General features: G+C 34.4%; 1 protein-coding gene across 1 annotated transcript; it reads right to left on the minus strand.

Annotated features, from left to right (window-relative positions):
* Window positions 1-11,906: 11,906 nt before the first annotated feature.
* LOC144545508 (putative disease resistance protein RF9) lies at window positions 11,907-15,892 on the minus strand. Its single transcript, XM_078294076.1, has 5 exons — window positions 15,888-15,892; window positions 14,783-15,568; window positions 13,051-13,558; window positions 12,167-12,963; window positions 11,907-11,997 (listed from the first exon to the last, which is right to left on the minus strand). The coding sequence occupies exons 1-5, from the start codon at window positions 15,890-15,892 to the stop codon at window positions 11,907-11,909; spliced, it is 2,187 nt and encodes a 728-aa protein (XP_078150202.1).

Genomic DNA, 15,892 nt, shown 5'->3' on the forward strand with positions numbered 1-15,892 from the left:
CTTCAAATCCAATTCAAAACCTGACCATAAGTGTAGAATGGCATCTGAGTTGTCCATTTCAATTAGGCACAAATCTGAAAATTGATCCCCTTATATTTTAAATAGGTATCAAATTAATTTTGGTTTGGCTGGCTGGTAGTATTGTATTCCCTCATGTACCTGAGAGGATATGGATTCGAGATTAGTCCCATTCATATAACCATTGGAACGATAGTAAACGATTTGTACATGTAAAGCAAAAACATGTAACTGTTCTGCAAATATTTTTGAGTGATATCATTTTGGCGACTTGTTAAAGATAACTGCCATGTGAAAGGTTGGCAATCCGGCCGTAAACCAGGTTTGGCATGCAATCCGTGTGCTACAACAGTCTAACAATTCGAAATAAATTGTTGCTACCGATTTTTATTTATAAAATGAAAGAATTAACCACGATTTAACTTCAAAATAATTGATAACTACTTGCACATGATTATTAGGAATAACTCAAATTTATCATTCGTATCGATTTGTTTACAAACAAAAAGCCGTTATAATGATATATATGGCCTCGATCGGGCTAACAACGTCCTTGACAACCAGCCCACGTTCTACATGGAAACCATTTGATATCAAATAGAGAACAACATATTAGAAGAGACCCAAACAAAATTAGAGAAGGCATAATCCTTATTATCTTCCGTTAGTTGCCATAAAGACATACATGGATAGAGAACTAGCCTTTGGTTTAGTGATAAAGGCAATGCTCTTCGTGTGAGAGGTCACATTATTCATCTTGACTTCCAACCTTAACTAAAAAAAAGACATTCATGAATGTATATGACGCAAACATCATAGATTATGTGGCTCTTTGAAGTTATATGGATGCCTCTAAACAAACACTTTGAGTTGTCCATCCCAACAACTATTATACTCCGTGGTAGGGACTTACCTCCTACCTATGCCAATTAATTATTCCAAATGTTTTTCTCAGTTATGAGCTTAGCCCTTTCATGCCTACTTGTATACTTGTTTCTCACCGAAAAAAACCAAATTACTTACTACTCCTGTGACAAGGTTCCGGTGCTTGGCTACTACCTGACCTACTATATATTTGTGACTTCTCCCTATACTATTTACTGCTGCAGCTAAAAAGCCTATACAACACTTAGTTTTATGGCTATCGCTGCTACTCACCTAGTCCTACTAAAGAAAGCTATTTCTATTCTTAGTAACTATCATCTCGTGGCTATAAGTCTATAACACATACTTCTATACTGTTCAGTGACTTGACTTACCCTTGAATGTAAATGTCTATCAGCTATTTGAAACACGCATACTTTTTGCTACTTCTCAAACATCCCTAAACCTAATAGCAACCATAAAATACCTATTTGTTCATGCTTATCTTCTTTTGTAGTTTAGCAACCATAAAATTTGTTTATGAGCTCTGTTCATGCTCATCTTCTTTTGTAGTTTAGCAACCATAAAATTTGTTTATGAGCTCTGTTCATGCTTATCTTCTTTTCTAGTTTAGCAACCATAAAATTTGTTCATGCTTATCTTCTTTTGTAGTTTAGCAACCATAAAACACCTATTTGTTCATGCTTATCTTCTCAAACATCCCTAGACCTAATAGCAACCATAAAATTTGTAGTTTAGCAATTAAATCGGTTCAAAATTAATTCGTTCTGAAACAAATCAAACCAGTTCGATTCGAATCTGTTGTACCCTAAAAAGGTATTAGATAAACAAATGGAAAATTGAAAATATTTAAATGCTTGGAAATATGCCAAACTATATGAAAGCTCTCCAAGATGAATAAATAATGACATTTTATAATGCATGATAATATTTTACATGATAAACCATGAATTTTGATATATTATACACTTCCTAACTCAAAATGGTGAAAGAGTTATGGATTTTTGAAATATATGCTGACATGGCAGCCCCTGAATGGTGTCACATGGCACAGGGTACCCATAGCATTTACCCCCATTAACTTGGGTGCAAACTGGGAGTCGCAAAGCCCTGTCCTACAGGTGGGACCCTCTGATCATTGAAAGAAACAAGATTTCGCTGAATATATGAGATAGATGGACTTGGAACATAAGCTTTGAGCTCCATACACTAGATAGTAAGTGTCTAGGTGTATGCTGCACCAGGTTTATCCAAATCAATAGGTTTTAAGTTAAACCCAGTGCTTTAGCGCTCTGCCCCATTCAGATGGCGTACGCTTGGCATTTCATGCACCATGCTCAAGCCCGTATATGGCTTGCTAAACACCAGGCGCACCCGAAGGAAGCGAAGAAGGACACTGCATCCCTGAGACGCTGACGAGCAGTCCCCACTGATGACGTCACCCGTCCTTCGTCCCTCTTCTTCCTCAGGCCGCGCCATGACCCGAATTTGAAGCTAAAATTCGGGAAAATTAAGAAATAATTGAACAAATCTTTAGCTAGGATCAATAAAGGTCTATGCTAACAACTCTTTTCCCAAACCTTGAGCATTATCTCTCTCTCACAAACGGGAATTTCTGCCGAGGAGGTTGAACAGGTCAATATGAGAACTCGAGCGATAGCTCAAATTGGATTCTAATATTTGGAAGGAAGCTCTTTAGGCATGTGAAGATACGGACTAAAGTATTAATTTGATAGCAAAGGCTATACAATAGGATGCCACATAGGATCGCTACTGTTAAATGCACAAGATGACAAGTTATGTTGTTCCAGCTGCCACTGTGCCATTTGGTCCCCATGGACATGTGCCCTGAGCCCCTGAGATAATGCCAACATAGAAGAATCAATGCCTGACAAAGGGAATCATGCAATCAAGCCTCCCCCTTCTAAAAGTCAGTAAACCAAGGGTTAAGATGCCCTCCCCAATGCCAGGAGTTAATCTAAGGGCTACAAACCATACGGCAATTAGTTGATGACATGTCAAGCTGTGGTTGGATGGTTCCCAACCTTATAGGCACATGATTGAAGCCAAAGCAGTATGATCACTGATCAAACAGTGAAGGTGCATGATGAAGCCACCTCACCTGTATGCAAACCCTAGCCCTGAGCCTTGCCTATATAATGGCACCTATGTCCAAGTTTAGAGCACATCTCCCACATACCCGTACCCTGAGCTAATAGCTAGATAATTGCTAAAGCCTTGAAATTGTAGTAAATAGGCTCACCAGAGGCAATTCCTTCCCTCCCTCTCTGTAGAAAACCTCTATACTAGGTTATTACAGTCTGGAAAGATGTAGGCCATAGATGGCCAATGCTTTGTACATATACTTCATTGAATAAAGCTTTTTGTCTATGATTTTGTTCTTTTCTCTTTCACTGCCTTGCATTTTCCATTTGCTTCTTGAATGCATCTCCTTTTATTTCAGTTCTTATGTCTTTTAATTGTTAAAAAGGTGAAGATCCATGTATTACTTGAGTCTTTTTATAAAGAACTAAAGGTAAATGGATCTAATGATCATAAAAATAGGTTTTCTTGCATTCATCCAATTTTAAATCAGTATTAAAACATAGTAAAACTTTATTTTGGTGTATTCTGACTTCTTTCATGTTATACTACTTCCTTTTACAATATTAAAATAAAATATAAAGAAATAATATACAAAATTCATAAAAACAACCCTTTATGCCTTCTTCTTTGAATTATCTGTAAATAAAGACTTTGAAACTCTTCTAAAATAATGGAATAATGAAGATAAAAGAGTTGAGCCAGCTGGTATCCTCTTGTATCATATTTATTGAAGTTATTTTAGTTTTAAAGGGTTTAAAAAGGTCTAAAACATGTTTTATACATACAAGGATTGATGGAGTTGAGCCAGCTGGTATCCTCTATCAATTCCTTTCATTTTGGACCTAATTTGCAAAGAAAACAAGCAAAGATGAGATGTTATGCGGCCGAAATTAGTAAAAACACTCTTTTTTATGAGCCTTCCTTGCAAATTAGTGAAAAAATGAGATTTAGAAAGCATGTAGGCCTCAGTTATGCTGAGATAGGCCACTTGTGTTTCTATTCAATGATTTCTTAACGATTTTGTCCAAATTCAATTGAAAGAATGCATGAAAAGGCTTAATTTCATGAATTCCAGAGACTCCTTTGTACATAGCCATGTTCTGGCACTTTTAGATGATTTAAAGTGATAATTTGATAATGATTTGATGCTTGGATCTTTATTCTTTAGCTACTGGTACAAAGGATGGTGTTTAATTGCCTTAAAATATGTTTAAATTGGTCTAAATGATGAACCAGACCAATGCCAGTGAACATGACCCCTTCTGGTAGCCCTTGACATGATACCAGACCCATGCTCAGCACTTGGATGCATGATAAGCATCATCAGTGCAGTGCTGCACATTAAAATTGATCAATTTGACCTCTACTGGTAATCTGACAATTATTGACTGATATGAGGACCAAATTGCAAAAGTGAATATACCATCATGTAGAAAATTTAAAAACACATAAAATTGACTCAAAATTTGTATTTGGACCTTTCTACACAAAGTTATAGATCTCCAAAGTTCAACTTTTAAAAATATAAATTATGTAATTATTCTATCAAAATTACCATAATTGCCCTCCTCATAATATACCTCTTTAAACTAAGAAATAATGCTCGGAAAAATCTAAAAATTGGCACATAAGTCCTTCATGTAGAAAATTCAAGAGAAACTAGATCCAAAAGTCTGAACAATGCATATTTATATGCCTCACGTATGGCAGAATCCAAATTAATGAGAATGAATGCTTTTGTTGGGATCTAAACCCTCTCGAATGGTCTAAATGACTTCTATGGTACAAAGTCAGTACTGGAACCGGGGAAAGAAAGCTCCAATCATGTGCAAACCTCTTCTAAACGTCTAATTAATGCTCTTGAAGTCTTTTAAATCTCTAAACAATCTCAAATGACCTATTGATTGAAGAAAATCGCATGAAAGATAACAAAATCGGATCAAACCTTCACTGGTACCGATAATCTACTGTAGAAGCCCATGCCACCGTCTCCGATGATCTCCTGCCGCCGACAATGGTGTCAATCGATTCCTGGCGTTGAGACAATCGATCAAGATGGCGTCTTTGGCCGGCCCTGCCATGATCGGATGTGGCCAGAACCTCCCTTGCTCAGCCCTGTCAGACATGAACCTTAGGGTTGATCGGGTTGCACGATTCTTAAAGCGCCTATTTGATCTAACGACCCAAATTAAAATTAAGTTAGTCGTTTACTGGTCTGTGGGACCATCCTGTCAGTCAGTTAAGATGATTGAAGGGATTAACCCTAATCTTAAAGCCTATATACTAAACATCCGAGCTTCTGTACATTGATTAATGATCATGTGCATTCCTCAAAGCTTAAAGGCCCAATCTCAAAGCCTATTTGATCCAATCATCTCTATGCCAATCTTGAAGCCCAGTGATCTTAGTCCAGTGGATAGTGCACATCTCGAAGGCCCAGCACCAATCTTCAAGACCAAATACAACTAAACAGAGCTCTTTTACATATAAACCCCATTATTTATTTAAAATCTGCAGAGAAGCCCTTGGGATTTTACAAACAAGTTCCTGGCCATGTAAAATTCTTTCAAAAAGGCCCTTGAAAACCCAATTTTTACTCCAAACCCTATCAAAAGCTCAAATTACAGCCTTAGGTTCCTTGAAGTACAAAAACTTCACAGACAAGCTATTTTCAGTCATTTTTGGCCACAACTTTTTCGTTTTAAGTCCAAATCGACTCAAACCAGTTTCAAATGAACCCAAATTCAATTCTCTACAATTCTAAGTAGTAATTGAACATGTCCAGACTTCAGCTATAACCTGAAATGACCAAAATACTGCTCTTCTGACATATTTTTATAAGTAAAAATATAAAAATGATGTTTGAAGGGATTTTCTCAAATATAAATCATATAAATGATTTTTTTTTTTATGCATAAGCACATGTCTTAAAAATATCAAATGCACATGCACCTTCACATAGGACCAAAATAAATGTCTGAATCATGTCTAAATCAGTCGAGAACCTACCAAATGACCAAATAAATCTTACGTGAGCCATTTGTAGCCCTGATTACCCGGTTTACACCAAAATAGGCGTAAATCTTGGAATGAATGAGGTGTTCAACACTGACCCGAAAGGTCGTCTGATGTAATTAACGGTGGAGGCTTGTGCCCGCCGGGAGTTAAACATCCCCACAATCAATAAAACCCCGACAGGCCGATTATGAATTGTAGGCCCGTCACAAGGGTGAACTAGAAGGAAAGCCGAGAGAAATCCCGGGACCCATGCTACCATTGCATTGAAAGGGATCAACACATATATCCAAATTGATTTCCCCTTTTATTTTAGTGCAGCTCTTGACCACCTACAAAATCTTATTCAAATTCAAACTCAAACTAGGATAAGTTCAATTCGGTTTGATTCGTTTGCAGCCCTACTGTGACCTCTCCAAGTCATGAATGTTGATAGTTTGATTATTTTATTGTATTTGTAAAGATTCTATTAATTTAGTAATTTGTGTGGTATTCCTGTGAAAACCACCTGAAAGATTTTCCACGTTAAATTTTGTATCTCTATTTTATTTTCTTGTGCTGATTTGTTATTTTCTTGTGAAAATTTTAAACATTCAAATTAATTTAGTATAAAGTCAAGCGGTGAAAATTAGAAGGTTAATAAATTAATTTTAATGCATTCATTTTTTGAACGTTTTTTGACCGTTTGACTTTATACTAAATTAATTCAAATGTTTAAAATTTTCACATGTAGATGCATCACTCGTAAGGTAGGTAGGTTTCAACGGTTCAGATTCGTTATTTAAAGCCGATTTGACAGATTTTAGACTTGAGTTCACTAAGGAGCTTGGTGAAGTTAAGAACACCCTAGTTCTACTCTATATATAAATGTGAATGACATACTATTAGAACTGAAATTCATCTTATGGTAGTGCATTGACTTGGGGATTGGGGCATAAAGTACAGTTTCAGTGATGGTAATGTGATTTGCTAGCTGCTCTTGTCAATCTCCTATATGTATTTTATCGTTAGTAATATTTTCCGTATGCCTGTAACCAAGTCCTATATGTGTGGCATCTGTAATCAAGACAAATTTAGAATATTTATATTCTAAATATTTTGTAAATCTACACAGAATTTTCGTGAAAATCTGATAAAATTCTGTTTATATTTTGCTATGGTGGTTCTTCACTTTTATTTTATTTGGGCTTTGAGTTATTTAAAAGTTCAAATTTGTAAATCTGCATTTCGTTAAGATAAAACTTCTTACAAAGTTTTCAATTTACTTCACGATGTAATTTACAAAATATTAACTTACCGCATTAAGATCTTAATCAAGTGCAAATTTCCATTTAATTATATGTACACATCCTCTGCCGAAAAATCTAAAATTCAGCACAAACCAAGAGGCTAAAATTTTCAATTCTGAACAGGGCCCAAAAGAAATGAGCCCAAATTTATTTTATTTATGTTCCTTCTTTTTTTTTTTTTAAATCTGAAAGTCTATGAGCCCAACAGCTTTAGGCCCAATAATTTTAATCAATTTTATCTCCATTCCAGCGCAGGCTGCCTAATCGTTTTGCAATTTAACCCCCCTCTAACAAGAAGTACTTACCAACAGATTGGAAATTCACATGATAAACCCCATGAACATAGAAAGTTTACAAATATGTCCCCAAAATTGTAACAGCCCATAACAATATATGCAGAAAATAATAATCAACATTACCTAAATGATTATATTGCAAATAAAATTTATATTGTTAGATTGGATACCGAGATACAACAGATCTATAAAGCCATCTCCTTTACATGGATGGAAAAGCTAATACACAACTTAAAACACTTCTCTCCTACCTCACGCTTTTTTTTTTTTACCCTTGAAATATCTTTTTAATTGCAATTGAATTCTTGCTCTTCTCCCATAATACGAAGGCCAATTCTTAATATAATTGTCACTAAAAATGTGCAAGTAAAACCCTTTCTAATTATTTTAACCTCTCTTTTCTGACCTCTCCTACTATCCTCACTCGTGGTTATGTAGGCATGGGACCAATGAAAAAGAAAGTTCAATCGCTAATTTGAAAATTAGCTAAATAAATTGTATAAAAAGACAATCAAATAATTTAGTCATCAACATGCATGTGAGGTAATTTGTTCTTTCAAAAAGAAACGAAAGAAAACAAAACATCTGACACATCTTTGAAAATGTATTTTTTATTTTTTTGAAACTTTGAAAATGTATCTCATATTTTTGAAAACATAACCTTCCCCAGACAGATAAAAAACTGAGCAGTATTTACACAGCTTAAATTCCTCATTTGATGCAAACTACTTTCATATTTATGCTGTTTGTTTGATTGTATTAATCTGTAATATTCCCAAATAAATTATATGGAGGTGATCAAATTTTTAATTAAATCCTCACAATTAGAACCCTTATATATTGTAACCCTTTTTAAATTTTTTTTTCATTGCTACTTAATTTGCTATTTGTTGCTGAGCTTAAGCTCATATCAATATATCTCAAAGAAGTATACATAATATCTATCATATGAAGTAGTTAGTCGAAGGATCAGTCAAACTCTCTCAATTTCGCACACGTTATATATATACATAGCAAAATTTCTTCTTGAATTTGATGGCAAGTCAAATGATGTGGAAGACCCATAATTGGACAACCTTTTGAGTCGGTCTAATTTGGTTACCTTGTTATAATAGATAGAGATGCAACTTATCTATAAAGGTGTCTTTGTAACATTACATAGATTGGATTCCAATCATTGGAAAACCAGTAAACAACTGTACACACTTCTTCTTTCCTACCTCACGCCTTTTTCTTTCTTGAAATATTCATTAATAATTGCAATTGATTCCCTCCTCTTCTCACATAATACGGAGGCCAATTCTTAATTCTATGTGTAATGTTCACAAGCACTACTCGGTGATTTATTTAATCTCTCTTGCCGACGTCTCCTACCATCCTCCCTCATGTTTATGTATGCATGGAGCCATTGAAAAACAAAAGCTCAACAACTATAGTTTGAAACATAGCTAAAATAAATGGTATAAAAAGACAATCAAATAATTTAGGTCATCAACATGCTAGATATGTTTTTCATTCAAAAAATAAAATAAAAAGAAGAAACAAAACATCTGACACATCTTTGAATATGTTTCCCATAGAGGATTACCTTCCCCAGGCAAAGACAAACTCTTTTTAAACTGCTTAAATTATTCTAACAATTTGAGAAAGAGATAGAATGTAATTATACTTCCTTGATTTTAGTTTAGTACAGAGGACATATATTATAGTTTGAAGCATAATCTCTCTAACTAATTCGTGACAACAAGCAAAACCTCTCTAACTAATCTCTGTTTAAAAATTACGAGTCCTAATGACTCTCAACCATTTCACTTGACTCACTCAACACTTGTATGGTCCTCTATTAGTTACTCATCTGGTGCCAAACATCTTTCATATGATGTTTCTTTGATTGAACTCTTATTATAACCCTTAATCATTTTTTTTCATTGGTAGTTAATTTGCTTTTTCTTGCTGATCTTATGCTCATAGTAACAATATTTCTCAAAAAGGTATGCATAATACTATATGAAGTAGTTGGTAGAAGGACTACTCAAACTGCCTCAATTTTGCGAACGTTGTATACATTTGAAAATTTCTTCCTGATTTTGATGGCAACTCAAATGATATGGAAAGCCCAGAATTGAACGAGCGGGGAAACCCATTGCCTGTGCTTCTCTGCTCTGTATCACCTTTTAAAACCTTAACGTCCCAAGGAGTACTACTTGCTTAATTAAGCTAGATAACTTCAAATTGCCTAGTCCGAAGGGAGTTTGAAATCTCTGTTACATGTCCCTAGCGCAAACTAATTAGCCCCATACTAAAAAAGTTCCAAACAAAAATACTGTTCAACTTATTAGGAGAACAGGGCAAATTGCGAATATGCTATAATGGAAGAAAACCAAGTGCTACTGTATCCTTTTCTTTTTCTTTAAATTTTGTAAACACCACAAGTATTTCATTATTTATACGTTAGACTGTTTTGAAATTTTGTTTCAACTGTTAATATCGTATATATTTAAAAATCAATAATCTGGATTTTTTTTAAATAATCGATAATTGAATCTAGCTATCTATTAGTAGTATGTGTCATAATCTAACATATTAAAACGTGAAAGTTTGAAAAATAATGTTCAAATAATAGACAGGTCGACAAAATGGAGGAAATTTGTATAGGGACAGTACAGGTAATCCCTTCTAAATAAAATTCCATAGTAAAAATTGAATCCACGTAGCATTTTATGTTTTTTATGTACAATGGCTGCAGCAAAGTTTTATGCAGTTAATAACTATGTTGCCTCAGTAACAGCTTGTGGGGGAAGAGGGATGTACGCCTTGGATTGAAGGGGACCACAAGATATGATAATTAGGAAATATTACAGTGAATATTAGCTAGAAAATTATGTTAAACTATTTTCTTCACCTTTGAATTCAATTAAGTTGTAATAACTAAAGTCGCGCTCCCCCTTCCCCATACCGTTGCCATGATTAAAGTGGTCATGTGTCCATGTTAAAAAACAATATTTAGTGGACATGATTCAAGTGATCGTCCCTCTGTGATATGTCAATCAGCACAATCCTCTGTTTTTATCCCCGTGTTTTAATCGCACATTCTCCAAAGAAACTTTGTCCTGATCACTTATAATCATTCAGGACAGTATGTTTTTTGTGAATAAGGGGGACTGTCCAATCTAGAATTGGCACTTCAAGATAGTTAACATATGGATATTACTGTTTTTAGTTAAAGAACACTGTTCGTTCGATTGTATCTAACAGTTCATAATTCTTTCTCTATCCATACTACATGTTTCTGATCACATTTGTTACAATGGAAGCACATAATTTTCTGTCAAGCCTTTGTTAATCTGACTTATTTTCGGATGAAGTATTAACAAACTTTGAATTAACCAAATAAGACAAAATAAAATTTTATTAATTAATTTGGTTTAATTTGGTTATTGTTCAGTTACGTTGGACGTATTCACTTTTAATAAACAACAAAATTTTAGTTTGTCAATAATTGATAAGGTTTGAACCGAACCAATGGTTTGCGCAACCCATTTAAGAACAACTTTCTGTTTTCGCAGAGTAATAACTACTTGAATGATGTTGACTTTAACTGGTAAATAAAATTATGGATGCTGTAACTTAGAAAATTAGTGTTTTTGCAGTTGCCATGGTCTATACATTGTTGTAGGTTTATGGGTCAGTCCAAATAATCCAAAAAAGAGATGTAAATAGAGGTTTAACAGATCTATACCTGGCAGTCAACCCTTGAATATAAAACATAACATGGAAGAAATAAACTTAGGAATGCACCACAATAAAACTAGAACATTTGAATACTCTGACTTTAAGACTACCCACTGAAACCTTGGAGACAGGCGTTAACCTCTCTCTTTATGAAATATCATGTTATATCTAAGTCTAAACCAAAAATAATTATTATGTTCTTGTAAAAATTATGAATGCTTTGTGTTTTCTTTTTTGTAAAGAAAAGAGAGTCTTTAGTGTTATTATAACTAACGATTCACAACTAGGAAAAAAACCATATATAATATTACAGAAATTAATGAAGCAAATCACAACCCATACAATCCAAATCCATACAAAATTTAATAGTACAAATACAAATATAAAAATAAAAAATGCAAGCAATAATGAACTGCAGAAAAACCAAAGGAACAACAAACTGTAAAAGGAAACTTACAATACATGAGAAGTGAAATCCAATCTTTCGGCTCTATGCAAAGAAGGGATGTGCATGAGATTATGTGATGTCCATTGGTTCTTTCTTTAGTGTAGTCTCTTTTAATTGTTAGTTGTCCAGCTCATCAGACAAGGACAACTCATCTGACATGTATAACTCTTTCGGCTTGTGTGACAGGTATGAGTCATTTGGCTCGTCCCTGCTCAACATAATAAATTCAACAAATAAAACTAAGGCAATTACAATTAAAATAAGTGCCGACAATAAAAAATAAAGCCATGCAGCCACACAAAGTATTTGAACAGTTTATCAAGACAGGGCAACGTACTGTAAATATATCTTATAAAAGAGGAAGCATCAGATCTCACCTTGTTATTTGCACCGATTGGATATGCTTAATTTTGTATAGATCTTTTGGAGGGTTTAGAATCTTCCACAAGAATTGGATAATCTCTAATACGTCACTGCCCAAATCTTCTCCTTGCATACGTTGTTGTAGTATATGTGAGGGGAAATTTACTAATAGCTCTTGAAGAGTTGGCAATTTGTGTAGTTCGGGAAGTATGTTAAGCTCTTGACAGGTATTAATTTTGAGGTGACTAAGGATGGGCATAGCTCTCTCTTTTATGTCCCAATGGCATAGATTCCGGAGGTAACTAAGTTCCAGTTTTTCGAGGTTAGGAAACCCTCCGGTTGAACAGATCAGCTTTGTTCCCTCATATGAGAATTGTCGTAGCCGAAGTATCCTTAGGCTCTGCAGTCTCTCAAATATGGGCATTGGATCTTCTTGAAGCCTAGAGTTTACAAGAGTCAATTTAGTGAGGTTTGTTGGAAACATATCAACACGTGGAACACACATATGTGTTTCCCACTTTCCGAAAAGATGTAAACGTTGTATCTTCTCATGACAACGTAAGCCTTTTGTACCACCAGTCCCAAATGGTAGCAATAACTGATCAGTAATTACCATCGGTACAATACTAAGGGAGACTAACTGCTCCATCCTTTCCAGCACATCCTTGAGAGTTTGCCACGTCTCTTCTTGGGGAAGAAAAACCCTTTTTTTACCTCTAACATCGGACCAATAGCAAATCCCTAATGTACGCAGGTTTTTGACACAACCTCCTAAACTAGGAACTTCTTCATGTCCCACACTTTTTAATGTCTGTAAATTTGTAAGGTGATCCCATTTTAATGGGCAAACTTTTTCTAAATTTGATTAACCATATATATGCCTTAGAGTTGGGATTACAATAGTTTTGGGTTCAATAGGATGACCTGAAGAACATATCCGTGTTCCCTTTAAATCAATGGTTTCTAGAGTATAGAAAGAATTATTCTCAAATATTTGTGATCCAATAGTGCAGTATCTAAAACCCAAGTACTTCAAGTGTATCAAGTCCTTCAGCCACTGTCTGCAAGCAAATGCACTCATATCGGCACGTTCAATGGTTAACACTCTAAGTAATCTAAAGCCACTATAATTTAGAAGTGTATGATTAGATGAGTATTGCCCAAAACAGAGTAAAGCACGTGTTTTTTCTGAATCAACTCCATTCTTCTTAAGAGTGCAAAATTGCAATGCCGCACGGCGCGGCTTTCTTGCTGTCAGGTGGTTAATATCTTCTTCTTCCTTTGAGAATAGGGTGAAGAAGTTCTCCTCCTTGGCTTCATGAATAGCCAGGTCCCGTAGAATAACGTGCATACTGCAGTATTTGCAGTATCCATTCCAAGATTTTTCAGTGACTTGAATTAAGCACCTGCAACATTATTTTCCTTACAAATTGACATCAAAGAAGAGGAGAAATTTTGTTTTATGAATAAGTAGGTATTCCTTAATTCTAATTACAATGAAAAAAGATCAGTGCTCATCTATATCTTTCATCGAAAGAAAGTTCATATAAATGAAGATGTAGATGCAAGGAGGTGAGCTTGGATACCTAATGGTGTTGTAAAAGAAATATTAATATATTTAGGCAACTTGAAATGCTAATATTATTTTTAATAAAAGTTCTTACATGTTAATATACTTTATTATGTTGCAAAATAACTTTGTTTGAGTCTAGATAGTATAAGTTGCATTATAAGTTAGTCTATATGGAAAAAAATTAAGAATGTTCATAATATTGACGGTGAAACCATTAATAATAGGTCTCTGTTCAATTTATTTTGGTTTGATGACTCTCTAATAGAAGGATAGTATAAGTACTTAAACTGACTTGTGACAAGCTGCATACATATATACTAATCACCGAAGATGATCATTAGCATGTAAGCACTTGTTTAGTTTTTATTTTATTTTATGAAAAATAAAAAAATTGGGCCATCTTAGGGCTTCACTCTTTCCAAAATTTTATTTGTCGGTTATGTACTTTTAGATCGATGTCATATTAATTTGGATAGTTCCAAGGGGAAGTCGTAAAAAGAGAGAAAGACAACCTCTTAAAGCTTAAATTTTGTTTTTCTTCAGATTAGAATGTAACGTGAGAATAACAAAACCAATTAAGAGAATAAAATATGGAAACCTCCGTTTCGTAGATTTCCACTGCATCCTACTCACATCATATAAACCAAACAGATTGTTAGTTGGACGGCCGGGTAGGCATCGTCCATATAATATATATTTTATTTTGATTACATTTATGAATTATAATTATTGCTTATAAACTACCGACCTCTGAACCAACCTCTGAATCACTTGTATTTTTTCTTCAATTTTTTTTCTTAAGCCAATTTCTATAATTAGTATGTATGCATATCTATTATTTGTTACTCACTAAATTTCAATCCTAATTATATGTAGTTTTACAGTAGAACTATAAGTATATTATAGTAATGATAAGAAAATCATAGTAAAAGAATTAAATTTGGAATTAGCAAAAAAAATATTTTTTAATTAATCTCGTAATAAACCACTACTATAATATAATATATATTAAGAGCTGAAGTACCCTAAATAAATATAACTAAAAAGGAATGTATACCTATGCACTAGCTCTTCAAGGTAAGCCTCAGCTCTGTCCTCTATTGTTCCAGCTCCATGTTTCGGTATGAATCCTTCAGCGATCCACATTTTAGTGACATGCTTTCCTGAAATCTTGTAATCTTCAGGAAATGAAGCAAAATAAAGAAAGCATGGTTTGAGACGGTATGGCAAGGCTTCGTAACTCATGGCTAGGATCTTCATGCACTCTTCTCCATCATCAAGATGCCAATTCATGGTCTCCTCCAATGTGTTCCAACCATTGTACGTGCGCCCCCTCCTTGCGAGGATACTACCCAACACAACCAATGCCAAGGGTAGACCACCACATTTTTTTGTTAATCTTTTAGCAACTTCCAAGAGATCAGGAGGGTAATTATCTGGTTTTATATGTTCTTGAAAAGCATTTCTAAAGAGGAGGGCTAGACTCCAATCATCATTTAGGCAACGGAGTTCATATGGTCTTGTCTTGCAATCTGCCGCTTTAGCAACATCAAGCGATCTAGTGGTAATTATCACGCGGCTCCCATTGTTCGAATCAGGTAATGCTATTTTCAATTGATCCCAAGGATCAATCTTCCAAACATCATCTAGAATAATTAAGTACCTCTTATGTCTCACTGAGCTCTCAAGCTTCACCAGTAAATCCTCATATGTCACCGGTGGATTTTGTTGTCTTGTTGTAGGTTCGATTGAGTAAAGAATTTCTCTCAATAGATCAATAACATTGAACTTTTGAGAGATGGACAGCCATGTGCGACAATTGAAATGCCTCCCCAATTCTGGACTGTAAATTAATTTATATTGATTAAAATAAATTAATTGCCACACACTGTACGGCCAACAGAAAGTAACAAAAAAATTGTGTAAAACACATTTCCAGGTTGTTTTTCACTTCTGGGTAAAACATATATATATAGACCCACAATATGTGTTTCATCAATGTAAAACACATTAGCAGCATGCGTTACACCCCTCGATAAAATGCATTGTCAGGCTGCATTTAAGCTAATATTTGAGATATAAAGAAAATCATGCTATTTTTTTAATTTAATATTTTTTAAATAATACTATACAATTTTTTTTTAAATTTCCCCATTCCCTACCTCAT

Source organism: Carex rostrata, chromosome 28 (genome assembly GCF_964058835.1).
Source record: "Carex rostrata chromosome 28, lpCarRost1.2, whole genome shotgun sequence".
Lineage (NCBI taxonomy): Eukaryota > Viridiplantae > Streptophyta > Magnoliopsida > Poales > Cyperaceae > Carex > Carex rostrata.

Bases quoted from the DNA above. Each gene is read 5' to 3' on its own strand.
- LOC144545508 (XM_078294076.1), bottom strand. The intron at 12,964-13,050 runs GTAATCCCAACT...ACAAATTTACAG, and splicing joins CTATTGAACCCAAAACTATT to ACATTAAAAAGTGTGGGACA. The intron at 11,998-12,166 runs GTGAGATCTGAT...TATGTTGAGCAG, and splicing joins CAATCGGTGCAAATAACAAG to GGACGAGCCAAATGACTCAT.